The 14,621-nt window shown below is 39.0% G+C and overlaps 1 protein-coding gene across 10 annotated transcripts in view; it reads left to right on the top strand.

The window, feature by feature from the left end:
• FAM13A (family with sequence similarity 13 member A) overlaps window positions 1-14,621 on the top strand; it is a 251,670-nt gene that overhangs the window by 226,560 nt on the left and 10,489 nt on the right. For 9 of the 10 annotated variants that reach the window (XM_039845693.1, XM_039845694.1, XM_039845692.1 and 6 more), the window contains 3 exons: window positions 581-777; window positions 1,350-1,451; window positions 3,658-8,183. In XM_039845693.1, coding sequence (XP_039701627.1) covers window positions 581-777; window positions 1,350-1,451; window positions 3,658-3,784 — 426 coding nt within the window. In that variant the 3' untranslated portion in view covers window positions 3,785-8,183. Of the gene's footprint in view, window positions 1-580; window positions 778-1,349; window positions 1,452-3,657; window positions 8,184-14,621 lie in introns of those variants that run through there. The other variant, XR_005649223.1, reaches the window with a different exon arrangement.

The raw sequence follows: 14,621 nt of genomic DNA, 5'->3' as shown, positions 1-14,621 counted from the left end.
AACTTAGGAGATTTATGATTCTAATCATGGGAAGATAGACGTTTGGATCTTCTCAAAAATTCATTAGATTTTGTGTATCAGGCAACCATGAAGTATTTTATAATCTCAGCTCTTAAATAGGAAGGCTATATTGTTCAATTTCTGAGAATGTTCATAGCTTAATAAAAAAATACTTTCTGAAATATACAAGTAATGGAATCCTGAAAGCACTGATTGCTGGTGGTGGATTTTGTTATGTATTGTCACAGAGCTGGGAACTTTTAGATTCTTTTGCATCATTTGATTGAGAGTATAAATTATGATGGTTGTTCCTCCATACCCTCAGCCTTGACAAATGTTAATGTGATGTACACTGATCTTTTAATCGTTTTTTCCCCTATTGAGTGGCTGTGTTCAGCGTTTGTTATTTACTATGTGTATATAGATGTTCAGCAATAAATTCATAATGTGTGTTGCTAAATGTCAATACAGAAGAAGCTATATGGTGTCTAAATAATTAAAAGAATGTTAAATGATACTTGTAAAGAAAGAATGTCAGAAAAGTAACCACATTTTGGTTGGGATTGCTCTGTATCTCCAGGAAGAAGAGGAGGGTTCAGAGGACGATAGTAACACAAAACAGGACTTCATGGTCACTCTGAAAACTGATTTTAGTGCCCGTTGCTTTCTCGACCAATTTGAAGATGATGCTGATGGGTTTATTTCCCCAATGGATGATAAAATACCATCAAAATGCAGCCAGGACACCGGGCTTTCAAATCTCCATGCTGCTTCAATGTATGTCATTTTGGTGTTGAAATGTTTGGATGAAAATAACTTTCCTAAATATTATTTTGGTCTTTGTACTTAAATTGGCGGACAGAACACAAGTGACTTACCTGGGGTACATGTGTGTGGATAAAACAGTGATTTTTTTTTTTTTTTAAGCTTCTGGCTCAGTTTTGGTATTTGCATCATCCCATGTTATTTGAGGGAGGATCTGAGATCTTGCCTAAACAATCAGATGGTCTCTATAAATGACACTGTGTGGTTCTGTACTCCACAGCTCATCAGTTAACACTCACTGTGCACAGATATCATCTCTTTCTTTCAAAGCAAACTATGACAGAGCACCACGAGATATCACGAGCCCTAAGAATTCATTGTAGCTGGAGCCCCAGAAGTCATAGCAGTTGTCAGTATTTCAAGGGATAGAAAACACCCATTTCTGCTGTCCCTCGGCTCCCTCAATGGTTTTGCATCTGTGTATTTTCCTCTTTGTCCACAACACTTATCAAACTGCACATTCATTACGTTTATAACAAGTCAGATTTAACTCAATTTTCTCGAAATTTTTCTGCCCCTCTTAGACCAGAACTCTTGGAACACCTTCAGGAAATGAGAGAAGAAAAGAAAAGGATTCGAAAGACACTTCGTGATTTTGAAGACAATTTTTTCAGACAAAATGGAAGGTAAGGCATGTTTTCCTTTCCTCTCTGCACATACATCCTCTTTTTCTTCTGTCAGATCTGTGTGATGCCTCTGATGTAGGAACCGCTTTGCATCTGCCCTGTAACCTAGTCCTTGTGTTTGTGTGTGTCCAGGGCCTCTTTGAGGTTGACTGTGAGATGATGAGGTTTGTGTGGTCCTTCAGGAAGAAATCTTCTCGGATAGTATCCAAGACTGATGCAGACCGAGCCAACATTTATAAAACTAACCCGTCACATCAAATTCTAATCTAAAATGAGCAGCTTAAAGCTAAGTTTCCAGTTGACAGCACTAGTTTGTTTCGTTTTTCGTCTTAAGAAACTAGAAAGAGAAATAAGGAAAGGCGGATTCCAGATCTTGCTAGTTATAAAGCACATTTGAAAAGCAAACACGATAGTTGTCAACTTTGAATGAAAAATATACAAGAAGCAGTAAATCCACCTGATTGATAGGGTTTTTTTCTCCGGTAAGTTTGAAGGCATAATGGAATCGTTATGTAACATTATGCTGAGGAATAGTCTCCTCCGTTTGCAAGTGGCTGCACACAGCATGTCTGACTCACATCACAGCAGGAGATAAGGGTAGAATAGATTTGTATCTCTTACATTGAAGTTAAGTTGTATCATTTTAAATGGATTCAATTTTAATATAAATTATCTAAATAGTGTAAATATAGTTTCTCTGTAAGTCCCCTTTATATTTTGCAAAAGTATTAGGAAATAAAAGGACCATAAAAATTAACTTTGGCATTTAGAATGTGTTGCATTACAGTTTATTTCAATTATTGTATAAATTTATTTTTAAGATCTCTGATTTGACTCTGTCCTGTAATGACGTTGTCAAGATTTATAAATTTTATACCTAAATATTCGCTTTTCTTTCTCCATGTGTTGCAGGATGTTTAGAAAAATATAGATAAGCAAATAAAAGAAATAATACCCCAAATAATAATAATAATACCCAAAGGTAAACCAGGATTAATGTTTTGATGGGTTTCATTCCAGTCTTCTTTCTAGGCATAGTTGTGGTTTGTCTGTTTATCTTTCTTCTCATATAATTATTGTCACATTATATACAGATATCTAATACATGAGGAACTATATATATAATTATGGTAACTTCACAAGAATTCAGAGAGTATAATTGATGGGAATTAATAATCATCTTACAAGTTTAAAACTCTGAGTGACTTCATATCATAAATCCTGGTTCCCCCATTTCATCTCTGAGGAGGGCGAAGCCCCGCGGGGAGTACGGCCGAGGCTCTGGTCCTCCCTGCCCTGCTCCCTTCACTGCCCTCAGAAGCCAGCTAGAGTCCTTTCCTTGAGCAAGGCAGGGCATGAAAAAATAACTTTATTTTTAGTTCATTGAACAAAATAAGTCCCATGTTTGTTCTTTAATAAGAAAAGGAAGCCTGGTGTTTGAATGCTTGGCATGCGCATTCCAAAGTGCAAAGAGAAGCAGGACTGCACCCCGCGACGGCTGAGCGCAGTGGCTCTGCAGTGAGCCCGGCTTCCCATCCTGCTTTCAGCGTGTGTGGGATGTGGATACTATAGCACCATTTTGTCAAGTTCTCCTGAGGGTTGTATTAGATCATGGAGACAGATCCGCTTTGCACAGCGCTTCACCTGTAATCTTGCAGTTAACACTAGTGTATGTAAAAAGGATGCATATAAAATTACTCAATAAACAGTAAAGGCTTATGATTCAATTGCTGAATTCCAAGACTAATTTTATAATAATTAGGTATATTGACTATATTTTTGAAAAACCTATAAATTATAGGTATGCCAATTGCTAAGTAGAAATTTAGTGGTTCATTAGATGAAATAAATAAAAGTAAGAAAGCATTAAGTATAAAGGATTTCAATGTATGGAGACTCTTGACGTGAATTCATATATACCAGCATCAGAGAGAGGAACATTTCTACATTTCTTAGTCCTTCATACCATTCTACAAGATGCTAGATTAACCATAAAAACTCAGTCGCATGCTGCCTTCTGAAGGAAGCTGTCATTCTCTGCTTGTCTAAACCCACCTCCAGTCTTGACACCAAGTGATGTTTGGCAACACTGATTCTACAGGTTGATAAACCGCAAAGTTTCCATGCTGATAATTTACCTGCTGAGCAGTATCATCTAGGAGAGACAGCATAGAGTCCTCAGCCCCTTTCCCTTTGTTTCCATTAGAAATGTCCAGAAGGAAGACCGCACTCCTATGGCTGAAGAATACAATGAATATAAGCACATAAAGGCGAAACTAAGGCTCTTGGAGGTGCTTATCAGCAAGAGAGACACCGATTCCAAGTCCATGTAAGGAAGAAGCCCCGGCCCAAGCAAAGGGGGTTGGCGATGCACAGTGAATTGGCCATCTGCCTCCCCTGGTATACAGCAGCTCTGCAGAAACTGGAAGGCAGCTTCAGAGCTGGACCTGCAAAGCATGTAGCCCATCTTCCTCCAGGCCATTCGGATCAGCTCTAGTTTCCATTGCCTGCCTTAGAAACCACCTAAACGGAAGAAAGCAACTTGCCCTGACTTAGGAATTTGTAAGGGAAAGTCAGAATTCCTGCACGCCTGCACACAGGTGCAGACACACGCACAGACACTGTAGTGGAAGCTTTATTAACAGTAACAGTGATGAATCACTACATTGAGACACACTCCTCTACGGAGAATATACACTGTTCTTCCCTGGATAACTGAGAAACAGGAGACCATTCTCTGTCTAACTGTGATAAAAACTAGCTCAGGTCTTCACTCTGTAGAACAAACTTGCTGTGCCAGTCCCTGTTCTTTTTGGACCCAGTGAAGGAATGTGCATTGGAGCCCTATTTGCTGCCATGGCCATTTCTGTGACCTTTCCACAGAGCTGCACCTTCCCCACTTGTGTGAACTGTTTCCCCTTCAGCTCTCAGGTAGATGGAAGCTGCATCTGCCCTGAATGGGAGTGCAAACATCTATTTGACGGTGTGTTTCTTCAGGACTTCCTCAGCTGACAAAGAATTTTGATCCCTGTAGGACTGGATCATCTGCAGAGGACAGGGGGAATATGGCAGGAGCTATATGAATGCTGATTTTAAATCAGGTAACAGGGTGAAGAGCCTGAAGAATTCTTTCCTGAGCACTGACGGCACTTAATCAGTCTCAGACTTACACATCAGACACTAAGCGAGGCCAGCATGCTACGGCAGCCTGTTTGGGGCTCGGTTTCGTTTTGGCACTAGCCAAACATAAAGGGTCTTGCTTAATTCTTAGCTGAAGTATAGAGGATCATGAGAAAGAGAGAGAGCACCTGTGTTCTCAGCCACTTGAGTACTTACCAGAGTTTAATTTTTTTAAAAAAGTAAACCTGCACTTGAAATCCCCTCACCGAACATTAAATGTAGACTTTAGAGCTCAGCCTAAAGCAGAATCTAAATCACATTATTTTCAAGATGATGTATAAAGAGAACAAGTAATGGTGTGTGTCCAATTATGATTATAATTTCTTCAAAGACTGTCACAAAACTGTCTATGTTAGACATTTCAGATGGACCAAGGAATTTAAGACACCAAATCATTCATCTCTTCAGTGTGCTCATGTCACTTTGTGATTCGTTGTTACTTTTTAACCTTCTATGTCTGCACTGGGGAAAGTGGGTTCTGGTTCTGCCTGCCCATCCCAGGTTCGCCTTTGTGCTATCTGAGGTCTAGCAGGGTGTCTGCACACCAGCCACCAGACAAGGTGTTTCAGCAGTTCTGCCTTGTGAAGATAATATTGCAGGTTGAACAGGACAACAGGATGACCTCCTCTGTTTTTCCTTCTTAAAGGGTACAATTTATTTTGTTTAAGAAAACAAAGAAAAAGAACATAAAACTCTACTGACCAGTTGTCAGTTTAAAAAAAAAAAATGGGTTTTTGAGAAACTGATCAGATTGGATTTATAGCAGCATTTTTCCATTGCTGAAGTGAGGTGGCAGCTCTGTCGGCTGAAAATTGTTTAAGTCGAGTGGGCGAAAAAGAACGCCTTTAGTTTGCTCTGAAAAACATTCATATAGAAGTATGAGCAGTGTGCCCTGGTTTAATCCACACACTTAAAGATGGTACCTAATCCTGCAAATTTAAATGTATATGAAAATATAGTTTGGTATTCTTTACTGTTTACATTGCAGATTGCTATAATTTCAAGGAGTTATAAATAAAATGATGCACTTTAGGATGTTTTCTATTTTTGAAAATCTGAACATGAATCATTCACATGACCAAAAATTGTATTTTTAAAAGAAATACATGTCTAGTCTGTCCTTTGTAAAGTAATTATTCTCTTAAATAAGCTATAATATAAATCAAATCATTACCAGCTAACTTTTAAAGTACACCTGTTTAAGAGTATTGTTTTGAAAATACTAATATACTACAGAATTTAAAAAGAGAACAAGCTATGTAAATGAGAAGCTACTAAATGTTTTGAATCTATTGTTTTTGCCAAAGATAAATTAAGTAAAAGATTTATTCAGGAATCCCCAGATTTGTATGATTGAATAAAAAAAAACACCAAATTCTAGTAAAATAAATTGTGTATGGAATGTTGTGTTTTCCTTTGTAATTCCTAATTTGTATACTTTTGTAGAATGGCACCCAGAATAAGGATGAGGAAACCCTATTTACACCAGATTCTATCTGAAGACACGTTAGTCAGTAGGTTCTGACTCTGCCAGAAGTGCTGTGAATTTGTTTCCACAGCAACCATTTCTGCAGCCCAGGGTCTCAAGGCCCTGGAGGCAGCCTCTTAATTGGCTTCACACAGAATACTCTGGACTGGGTTTTTTTCTTTGCTCTCTTGGGAATGTGTGCGTGTTTATTAGCACATGCCAACAAAATAAATGTCAAGGGTTATTTAATAACAGTGATAAGTAAAGATAAAGCATGAATAAACTTGATTGTATGGTTGTAAGAATTAGAGATAGAAGAGGTTTGTAATTTTCACAAGCATTTGCTTTTGTGTTTAGTCTGGAGTAAACACTGAAATAGATGTTTATATTAAATATGGTATCATTACTATATTAAGTATGTGTTTCATCATTGAATCATTTAGTTTGGATTTCACTTTCTGGTCATGTATGTGCAAGGTTTAGGTTTAAGGGCCTACTTCAGAGATTTGAGACAGCGGTAGTTTGTCTTATGCTATTAGAAGAAAGCCCGCATAATCTCATGATCTCAAATTCAAGGAAAATTTCCATGAAAGACCAAATCAAATTAGATTTCTTCCCTTCAGTTGCCAGTTTGAAGTCAAGATTATTATTGCCAAGGCAGGGATCAGCTGTGTCTCTCTTTGTTACATCAGTATAATTTTTGCTTTGTCTCATTCTGATGCAATGCTTGCATGGTGGCAAAAGAGCAGGGTGTGTCTGCTCCGGTATGGCATTTCTAGCCCAGGACAAATGCCTCAGGGCCGTGCTTGTGTCAGAAATATAACACTGAGATGTCCTGAGGCCAGCAGTCTTGGAGCCCCTGAGGTCTGAGCATTCATTAATACAGCCGAGCTTGGAATTTCTCATAAGTTGCATATTTAAGTTTATTGTCAGAATCAAGGGGCTACTATGGTGCCAATTAATTCGGTTCTTTCTGGGGCTGCCTAGTTCTCAGTGGACAGAATTGGACTCAGTATCTAGAACTGAACACAGATTTACAAGGAAAATCAAATTTTAAAGTTTGTCGATTAAATTTTTTAGTGATTCTTAATCTGATAATAAAGATGCCTTTTTTTCTGAAGAGTAACACCTTACTACTTTGGACAATATATTAATAATTGAATGCCATAAACTATTAACTGCTTTGTGAAAAGCTAGTTGTAGTCTAATTCCATTTTTCTTTCAAGAGTGGTCTTCCTGACACACAGCTTCCTGGATTTTTTCCCGTAGGGAGAGGTGGTCTCTGCACCAAGGTCAACACTTCTTCACGTTCCGTTTTAGTATCCGCTCGGTTAATCCACAGGGAGGGAAAAAACTGAAGGAAGTAGTGTTTCTTCCGAAGCCCATGTGTTTAGCAGAATCCAGAATGTACTTTCTATTTATTCCCTTATTTTTTTTCTACTCGACCCTCAAAATGTACAGAAGAGTATTTTGTCAAAAGACTGGCTAACAATATTTTCAAATTTTTATATATTCAAATCATACATACTGGGCCTTCTTCATAGGGTGGCCAACATGGCAAGCTCCAAACATGAGTGATCTCTATGTCAGTTGTGTGGCACTGGCCAGTTTCCCAAGTAGAGACTGTGCCACTGTGGGCATCTGCGTTCTTCCACCACTGTCCTTCATAACAGATGTATGTAGATGGGCTGAGATCGCTTACAGATTTATACAGATGTGTATGTAAAATGAACTCTGTACACCTACAACTTCGTATTGCTGTGAAGCCGCAGTTATGTCTCTAGAGAATCTTATTGTGCCTGGAATCTGGCCAATCATGGTCGTGTGTGTGGCTCCAGAAATAATTTTGGCAGACCTAATTCTCCATCTTAAAGCACCTCTTCAGTCGTGAAAATCTTCAAGAGTGGAAACAATTTTAGTAAATAAAATGGGCCCAGAACAATGTTTACATGACATGCAAGCAGAAAGTATTTAAAACTACAGTCACCCTTTTTAAAAATGTAAACAGAATGAAAAATGGTATGTACATTTTTGTACATGACTGTATTTTGTATAAACTTAAATAAAATATTTTGAACCATGAATGTTCCAAAATTTTTGACAGTATCAGGAACGTATTACTGATGGGGTCCACCTTTGGCGTCTGACCCTTCCCTTGAATAGGGAATCAAGCTGCTCCCCTGAGCTCCTCAGAAGCCTCACGAGGATTATGTTTTTGGCGTTTTGTCTCAGGGAGGGCACCAGAAGGAAAGGCAAAACCGGGTACAAGCTAGGCATGCCCATGGTCATAGGTGAAAAATGGGCTTGTGCTCTCTGCTCAGCTGCCTTTAGAAGAATTTGTGGAAGGGGCTGAGGGGTTGCAGAAACAAAGGCAGTAAGCAAAAAAAAAAAATGTGTAAGTACATTTCCACAGTCTGTTTTGCCATCACGAGTGAATACATTAGCCATTTGCTACTCTAAAGCTAATAAAGCCACCAGAAACTGTGACTCAGGAGAAAAGGCACATTTTGTGTGAAGTGAGCACCTCATCCTTTCCCTCGCCTGTCACGGGCCAGGTGCTCCGACATCAGCCTCCTCACCCTACCGCTGAGACAGCACCTCCGTGATGGGCAGGCCTACAGGTGTCTTTTATACTGCACATGTTACATGTGCTCTATGTGATTAAAGAAGTGTTAAAAATATATTCGACCTGGAATTTTAAAAAATAAGGCTTGAAGTAAGGAACTTGTCCTAGCTGAAACCAGGATTCAAACTGAGATGTCAGACTTTGGAGTGCAAAGATGCAGTACTGCTAACAATGGCACAGTTTAAGTCCATTCTGCCAAAACTGAGTAACTTTTGAAACACTGGGTCTCAAATAATAAAATTTAGGCAGCAGTGACCACATTTGATGATGCTCCATTTTCATAAATTGTATTTGACATTGCCCCTTTGAGGACCAGAAAGTGATGCTCTCCCAGGTCCACCAGGTTCTACAGCCTGTTTCAAAGCCCACTGGTCCTCGGAAACCCTCCACTCCCCCAGCAAATGTTTTTGCTCCTAATCCTGTAACAGTTTGCAGTACCGTGACTACTTGAATGGGAGTTTCTGGATGGGGTCCTCTGCATGGCCTTATTATTACCTCTTCTAGAAATGGCTTCTGAACCCGGTAAGACAAAATATATCAGTTATCCCTAAGCCAGGTCAGCTTATCAAGGCTATATATACACAGTAGAATTTTATATTCAGTAAAAGCCAAAAGTCAAAATTCCCAAATGCATTTTTAGAATCCTGGCTGGCAGGCAGAGAAATGGGTTTGGCAGGAACTAGAGTTGTTGACAGCTTGGTTCTCACTCTTCCTTTCCAGCAAAGAGGCTTCTACCACAGGGTGGCTTCTCCTGCTGTGGGGCATCTGCCCTGGGAAATGCAAAGGAGTACGGCCCAATGTGAAACTTACTTAAACTGAGACTCTGAGACCACTCAGACCTCTGTGTCTTAGTTGGGCCTATGAGTGTATCAATTATATGTTACTGTGAATTCTGAAACTCAAAATCTTTTAGATGTTTGAATTTTTCCTATTTCTCAAAATTCAAAGATGCCCAGAAATCCTTGTCATGCACAACTTGGAGTACTCCTTGGTGTAAGATATTTTCGAGACTGTGATTTTTTTGTAACTGTTCTTTTCAAAGAACTGAAAACTACTAGACAAGATTCGACAAAGGGGAAGAGAGGAAGGACGTGAAGTATATATATACACCTCTCTGGTAGCAGACAGCAGTGCTTCTCAAATTTAATATGCACGTGAATGTCTAAGGGGGCTTGTAGCCCTGGGGGTGGGGGTCTGACATTCCACATTTCTGACAAGCTTCCAGGTGTTGCCATGCCGTTAGTCCAAGGGCCTTACTTTAAGTCGGGAGTGGAGACTGAATCCTGGGTATTTGTGGAAATGAGCAGCTCTAGTCAATTCAAGATCCTGAGTTAGCAGAGACCAGCACATCTGACAACACCAATAAAGGCTAGATGCTACTGGCTGCTTAAGGCCCAGACTGCAGACAGATGGCTGAGCTCTGCCATCTGGGTATATTACTTACCCTCCCTAAGTCTCCATTTCTTTATCTGAAAAATGGAAACAATCATAGCACCTACCTTATGGGGTTATTATGAATTTACTTGAATGAACATAAAGTAAGCACACAATCAATAAATGATAGTGGTGGGTTATTATTATCAGCATTGAGACACAGTCTTTCTATGCCAAAGTCTAACGACATTATGAACGGCTGCAAAAAAGGAATCGTATTTGCCCCCGCAATCACACTCCCATTTCTTGTTGTTATAAGTCAGAAGCAGAACACACCTCCAGCACTTTACACAGAAATTAGTGCTAACAAGGCAAGCAAAATTTTATGAGAACACTGACCCATTCTCTCAGGGGGAAACTAAAATTGACTACTAATATTCTCAAGTAAATTGTATCGAAACCTGTGTGTAGCTGTCTTAGATCTATGCTTGCTAAATTCCTTCTCTCATACAGCAGGGCAAACTCGTCTAAGTCTACTCCTCAAAATTTTTTGGGAGATCCAAATCTGCTCAGACATGTAAAAAAAAAAAAAAAATTAACTGAGCTGCAGCTGAAATCAGTATGGGAATGCCTGGGTTCTGTGGAGAGAAGGAAAGAATAACATTTAAACTGATTTCTAGGTCACTTGGTGTCCTGAAATTTCTGTCTCAGGGTGTATTTTTAAACAACTAAAAACAAAGTTTACCCTAGGGAGGAGAGTTGCTCCGATTTTGGCAAGCTCCTAATTAGCATACTAAATTTCATCAGCCTGTGGGCAAAGCCGACTGGAAGAGTAGCTGGTGTCCTCTTCCACTCATCAGCCACAGGGGGGCAAACTGAAGGTGCCACTGCTTAGACAAGCACCAGGGCAAGCCTGGGGTTCAAACGATTTTGCAGTCTCATTGAATAAGGAGGCCCTGCGCTTCCCCCACATTACCTCTGAAATTCGGAAACTCCAGGTCTCCTCTCTAAACAGTCTGCCAGTGACTTGAACTTGAGAGTCCTTGAGCCCGCTAAAGAAACATCTGAGCTCCTGAGAATGCCCAAGCACAAAAGGTCAGGAGACCCATTTTTAACAAGAAGCCTTTGGCAATGGCAAACTGGCCCTGCTGGGACCAAGAGCTAGTACCTAGTTGGCACTTGCTGTTGACATTTGCCCTCAAGAGCTCTGGCCTCTTATGACACTGTGGGGAATGGGGTTATTTCTCAAGTTTCTCTTGGGCTTTCTTTTTCTCTGAATCCTAAAGGTGACCATGAAAGACTAATCTGGTTTAATGTTTGCCTCCATCTGAGTTATGTGTGTGTGTTTTAATTCTTATTTACATTTCTCAGGAGGCTCAACACCAATGGGATCCAAATCAATAATTACCATAGGTTGTATCTAACTCCTCTGGGATTAGGCACAGGAAAATCAAAATCAGCTTTTAAAAGATCGGAAGACCATGCGATTATGCACCCAGCCAAGCGTCCAGCACTCTTAAAAGTTGACATCTTCACTAATTTTCTCTGCACCTACACATGACTCAAGAGTACACACTCCATTATTTTTGGAAGGGAATATGGCACCAAAGCCTGGATTAGCTAATCCGAGGGAGAGGCTGTTATTCCAAAGAGTCTTCCCACAGTGGGGTGGACATCTCCTCCAGTACCTGAATACTGTTGTGTATCCTGGTCTCTCACTGCACCAGTGAAAGACATTCCAGATGGAAATCCAAACCCATGCCTCACTATGGCACGTGACTCCTACCTGTTTGAGCCAGTCTGGGTTAGCATCCCAAAGCAGAAACTTGTAGTCAGAGACCACTGCCACACCATTCACAAGGCTCTGCTCTTCAACAAAAACCTGAATTAGAAAGGCTTGGTATAGCTTCAATGTCACGTACAAGTGGAGAACTCCTTTGATCTAATCTACAGGAGAATCTTCTTTTCCGAAGACAGGAGGGCTTACTCTCTTATGACAAGCTTATCCCCAGCTTTAGGAGATCCTGTTCCCTGAGATGAGGCTGGAGGTGGAGCCACCAGTGACTCCTATCAGTGTTTCACAAAGGCACCTCTTATAAATAAAGATGTTCACGAACCGGAAGACTCATAACTCAAGCAACCTAGGCTACCAACAGGTTAAGGTTATCAAAGGCAACATGTGTATCATGTTCTTAGATATTTTAGAAACTTAACTGGTTTAAAATCTGATTGGTTCTATTTCTAAGAGCCAAAGACAATTAGAGACAACAAGCTTACATTTCTTTTTAAGAAGAAATGATAAAATTCTTAAGATTAGCTTATATTTTATTTACTTTATTCTTCTATGCCTGATGCTAACACAAAATATTCATTCGGTTTCATCTCAAATCTATTTTGGTATTCTGTCACGTGCCCTGCCTTTATTCCATCTTTACCTCGATCGTCTAGTTAACTATGATTTGACTATTTTTTTCCAGTTTTATTGAGATGTGATTGATAAATAACATTGTTGATTTGATACCTATATATTGAAAACATTTACCACCATAGCTAACACCTCCATCATGCACATAATTATCATTTCTTTATAGTTAGAACATTCAAGATCTCTATAAGCAACTTTCAAGTATATAATATAGTATAATTAACTATAATTACCATATTCATTAGCTCCCCATAATTTACTCATAAATGGAAGTTTATATACACTCTCTGACCAGCATCTCCCACTTTTCCCTACTCCCTGGCCACCGGTAACCCCCATTCCACTCTCTTTGCATTTGATTTGACTTTTTGGACTCCATATATAAATGAGATCATATGGTGTTTATTTTTCTCTCTCTGACATTTCACTTAGCATAATACTGTCAGGGTTCATCATGTTGTCACAAATGGCAGGATTTCCTTCTTTCTCATGGCTGAATAATATTCCATCACACACACACACACACACACACACACACACACACCTTTAGCCATTCATCCATTGACAGGCACTTAGGTTGTTGCCATATCTTGGCTACTGTGAATAATGTTGCAGTGAACATGGGAGTGCCAATATCTCTGCAATATCATTTTGTTTTGTTTTGTTTTTCATTTCCTTTGGCTGAATACCCAGAAATGGAATTGCTGGATCATATGGTACTTCTATTTTTAATTTTTTGAGGAACTTTGATGTTTTCCATAGTGCTGTACCAATTTACATTCCCACCAACAGTGCACAAGAGTTTCCTTTTCTTTACATCCTTACCAACACTTCTTTTCTTTTTGATAGCCATTCTAACAGGTGTGAGATGATATCTCCTTGTGGTTTTAACTTGCATTTTCCTGATGATTAGTGACATCAAGGACTTGTTGGTTGTGTATCTTATATAAAGAATGTCTATTTCCTCTGTCCATTTTTAATCAGATTGTTTTTTTGGTTTATTTTGTATACTAACCTCTTATTATATATATATGATTTATAAATATTTTCTCTCATTCCATATGTTGCCTTTTTGTTGATTGTTTTATTGTACTGAAGCTTTTTAGTTTGATATAGTCCCACTTATTTTTGCTTTTGTTGCTAGAGCTTTTGGTATCATATCCAGAAAAATCATTGCCAAGGCCAATGTGTCAGGGAGCTTTCCCACTGTTTTCTTCTAGGAGTTTTATAGTCTCAGGTCTTATGTTTAAGAGGCCAAAGCTCTTGAGGGCAAATGTCAACAGCAAGTGCCAACTAGGTACTGGCTCTTGGTCCCAGCAGGGTCAGTTTGCCATTGCCAAAGGCTTCTTGTTAAAAATGGGTCTCCTGACCTTTTGTGCTTGGGCATTCTCAGGATTTAAGACTTTAATCTATTTCAAGTTAATTTTCATGAGTGGTTTACGATAGAGGTCCAATTTTATTCTTCTACGTGTGGTTATCCAGTTTTACCAGCTGCATATATTAAAGAGACTACTTTTTCCTCACTAAGTATTCTTGGCTCCCTGTGAAATATTAGTTGACCATAAGTGCAAATTTATTTCTGGACTCTTGATTCTAATCCATTGGTATATGTGTCTATTTTTATGTCAGTACCATACTGTTAATTACCATAGCTTTGTGCTATAGCTTGAAACAGGAAGTGTGATGCCTCCAATTTATTCTCAGGACTACTTTGGCTATTCAGGGGCTTTTGTGGTTCCATACAAACTTTAGGATTGTTTTTTTCTATTTCTGTGAATAACACCATTAGAATTTTGATAGGGTTTGCACTGAATCTATAGATGGCTTTGATAGTATGGACATTTTAACAATATTAATGCTTTTGATCCACAAAGATATCTTTCCGTTTATTTATGTCTTCTTCAGTTTTTTGGGTTTTTTTTCATCAAAGTCTTGAAGTTTCAATGTATAAATCTTTGACCTCCTTGGTTAAATTTATTCCTAAGAGTTTTATTGTTTTCAATGCTATTATGAATGGTATTGTTTTATTTCTTTTTTAGATATTTCATTGTATAGAAACACAAATAATTTCTATATGATAATTTTGTATCCTTGAAC

Source organism: Pteropus medius, unplaced genomic scaffold (genome assembly GCF_902729225.1).
Source record: "Pteropus medius unplaced genomic scaffold, Ma_sr-lr_union100, whole genome shotgun sequence".
NCBI lineage: Eukaryota > Metazoa > Chordata > Mammalia > Chiroptera > Pteropodidae > Pteropus > Pteropus medius.
Note: the sequence above shows the minus strand (reverse complement) of the source record. Positions and strands in the feature narration are given on the sequence as shown.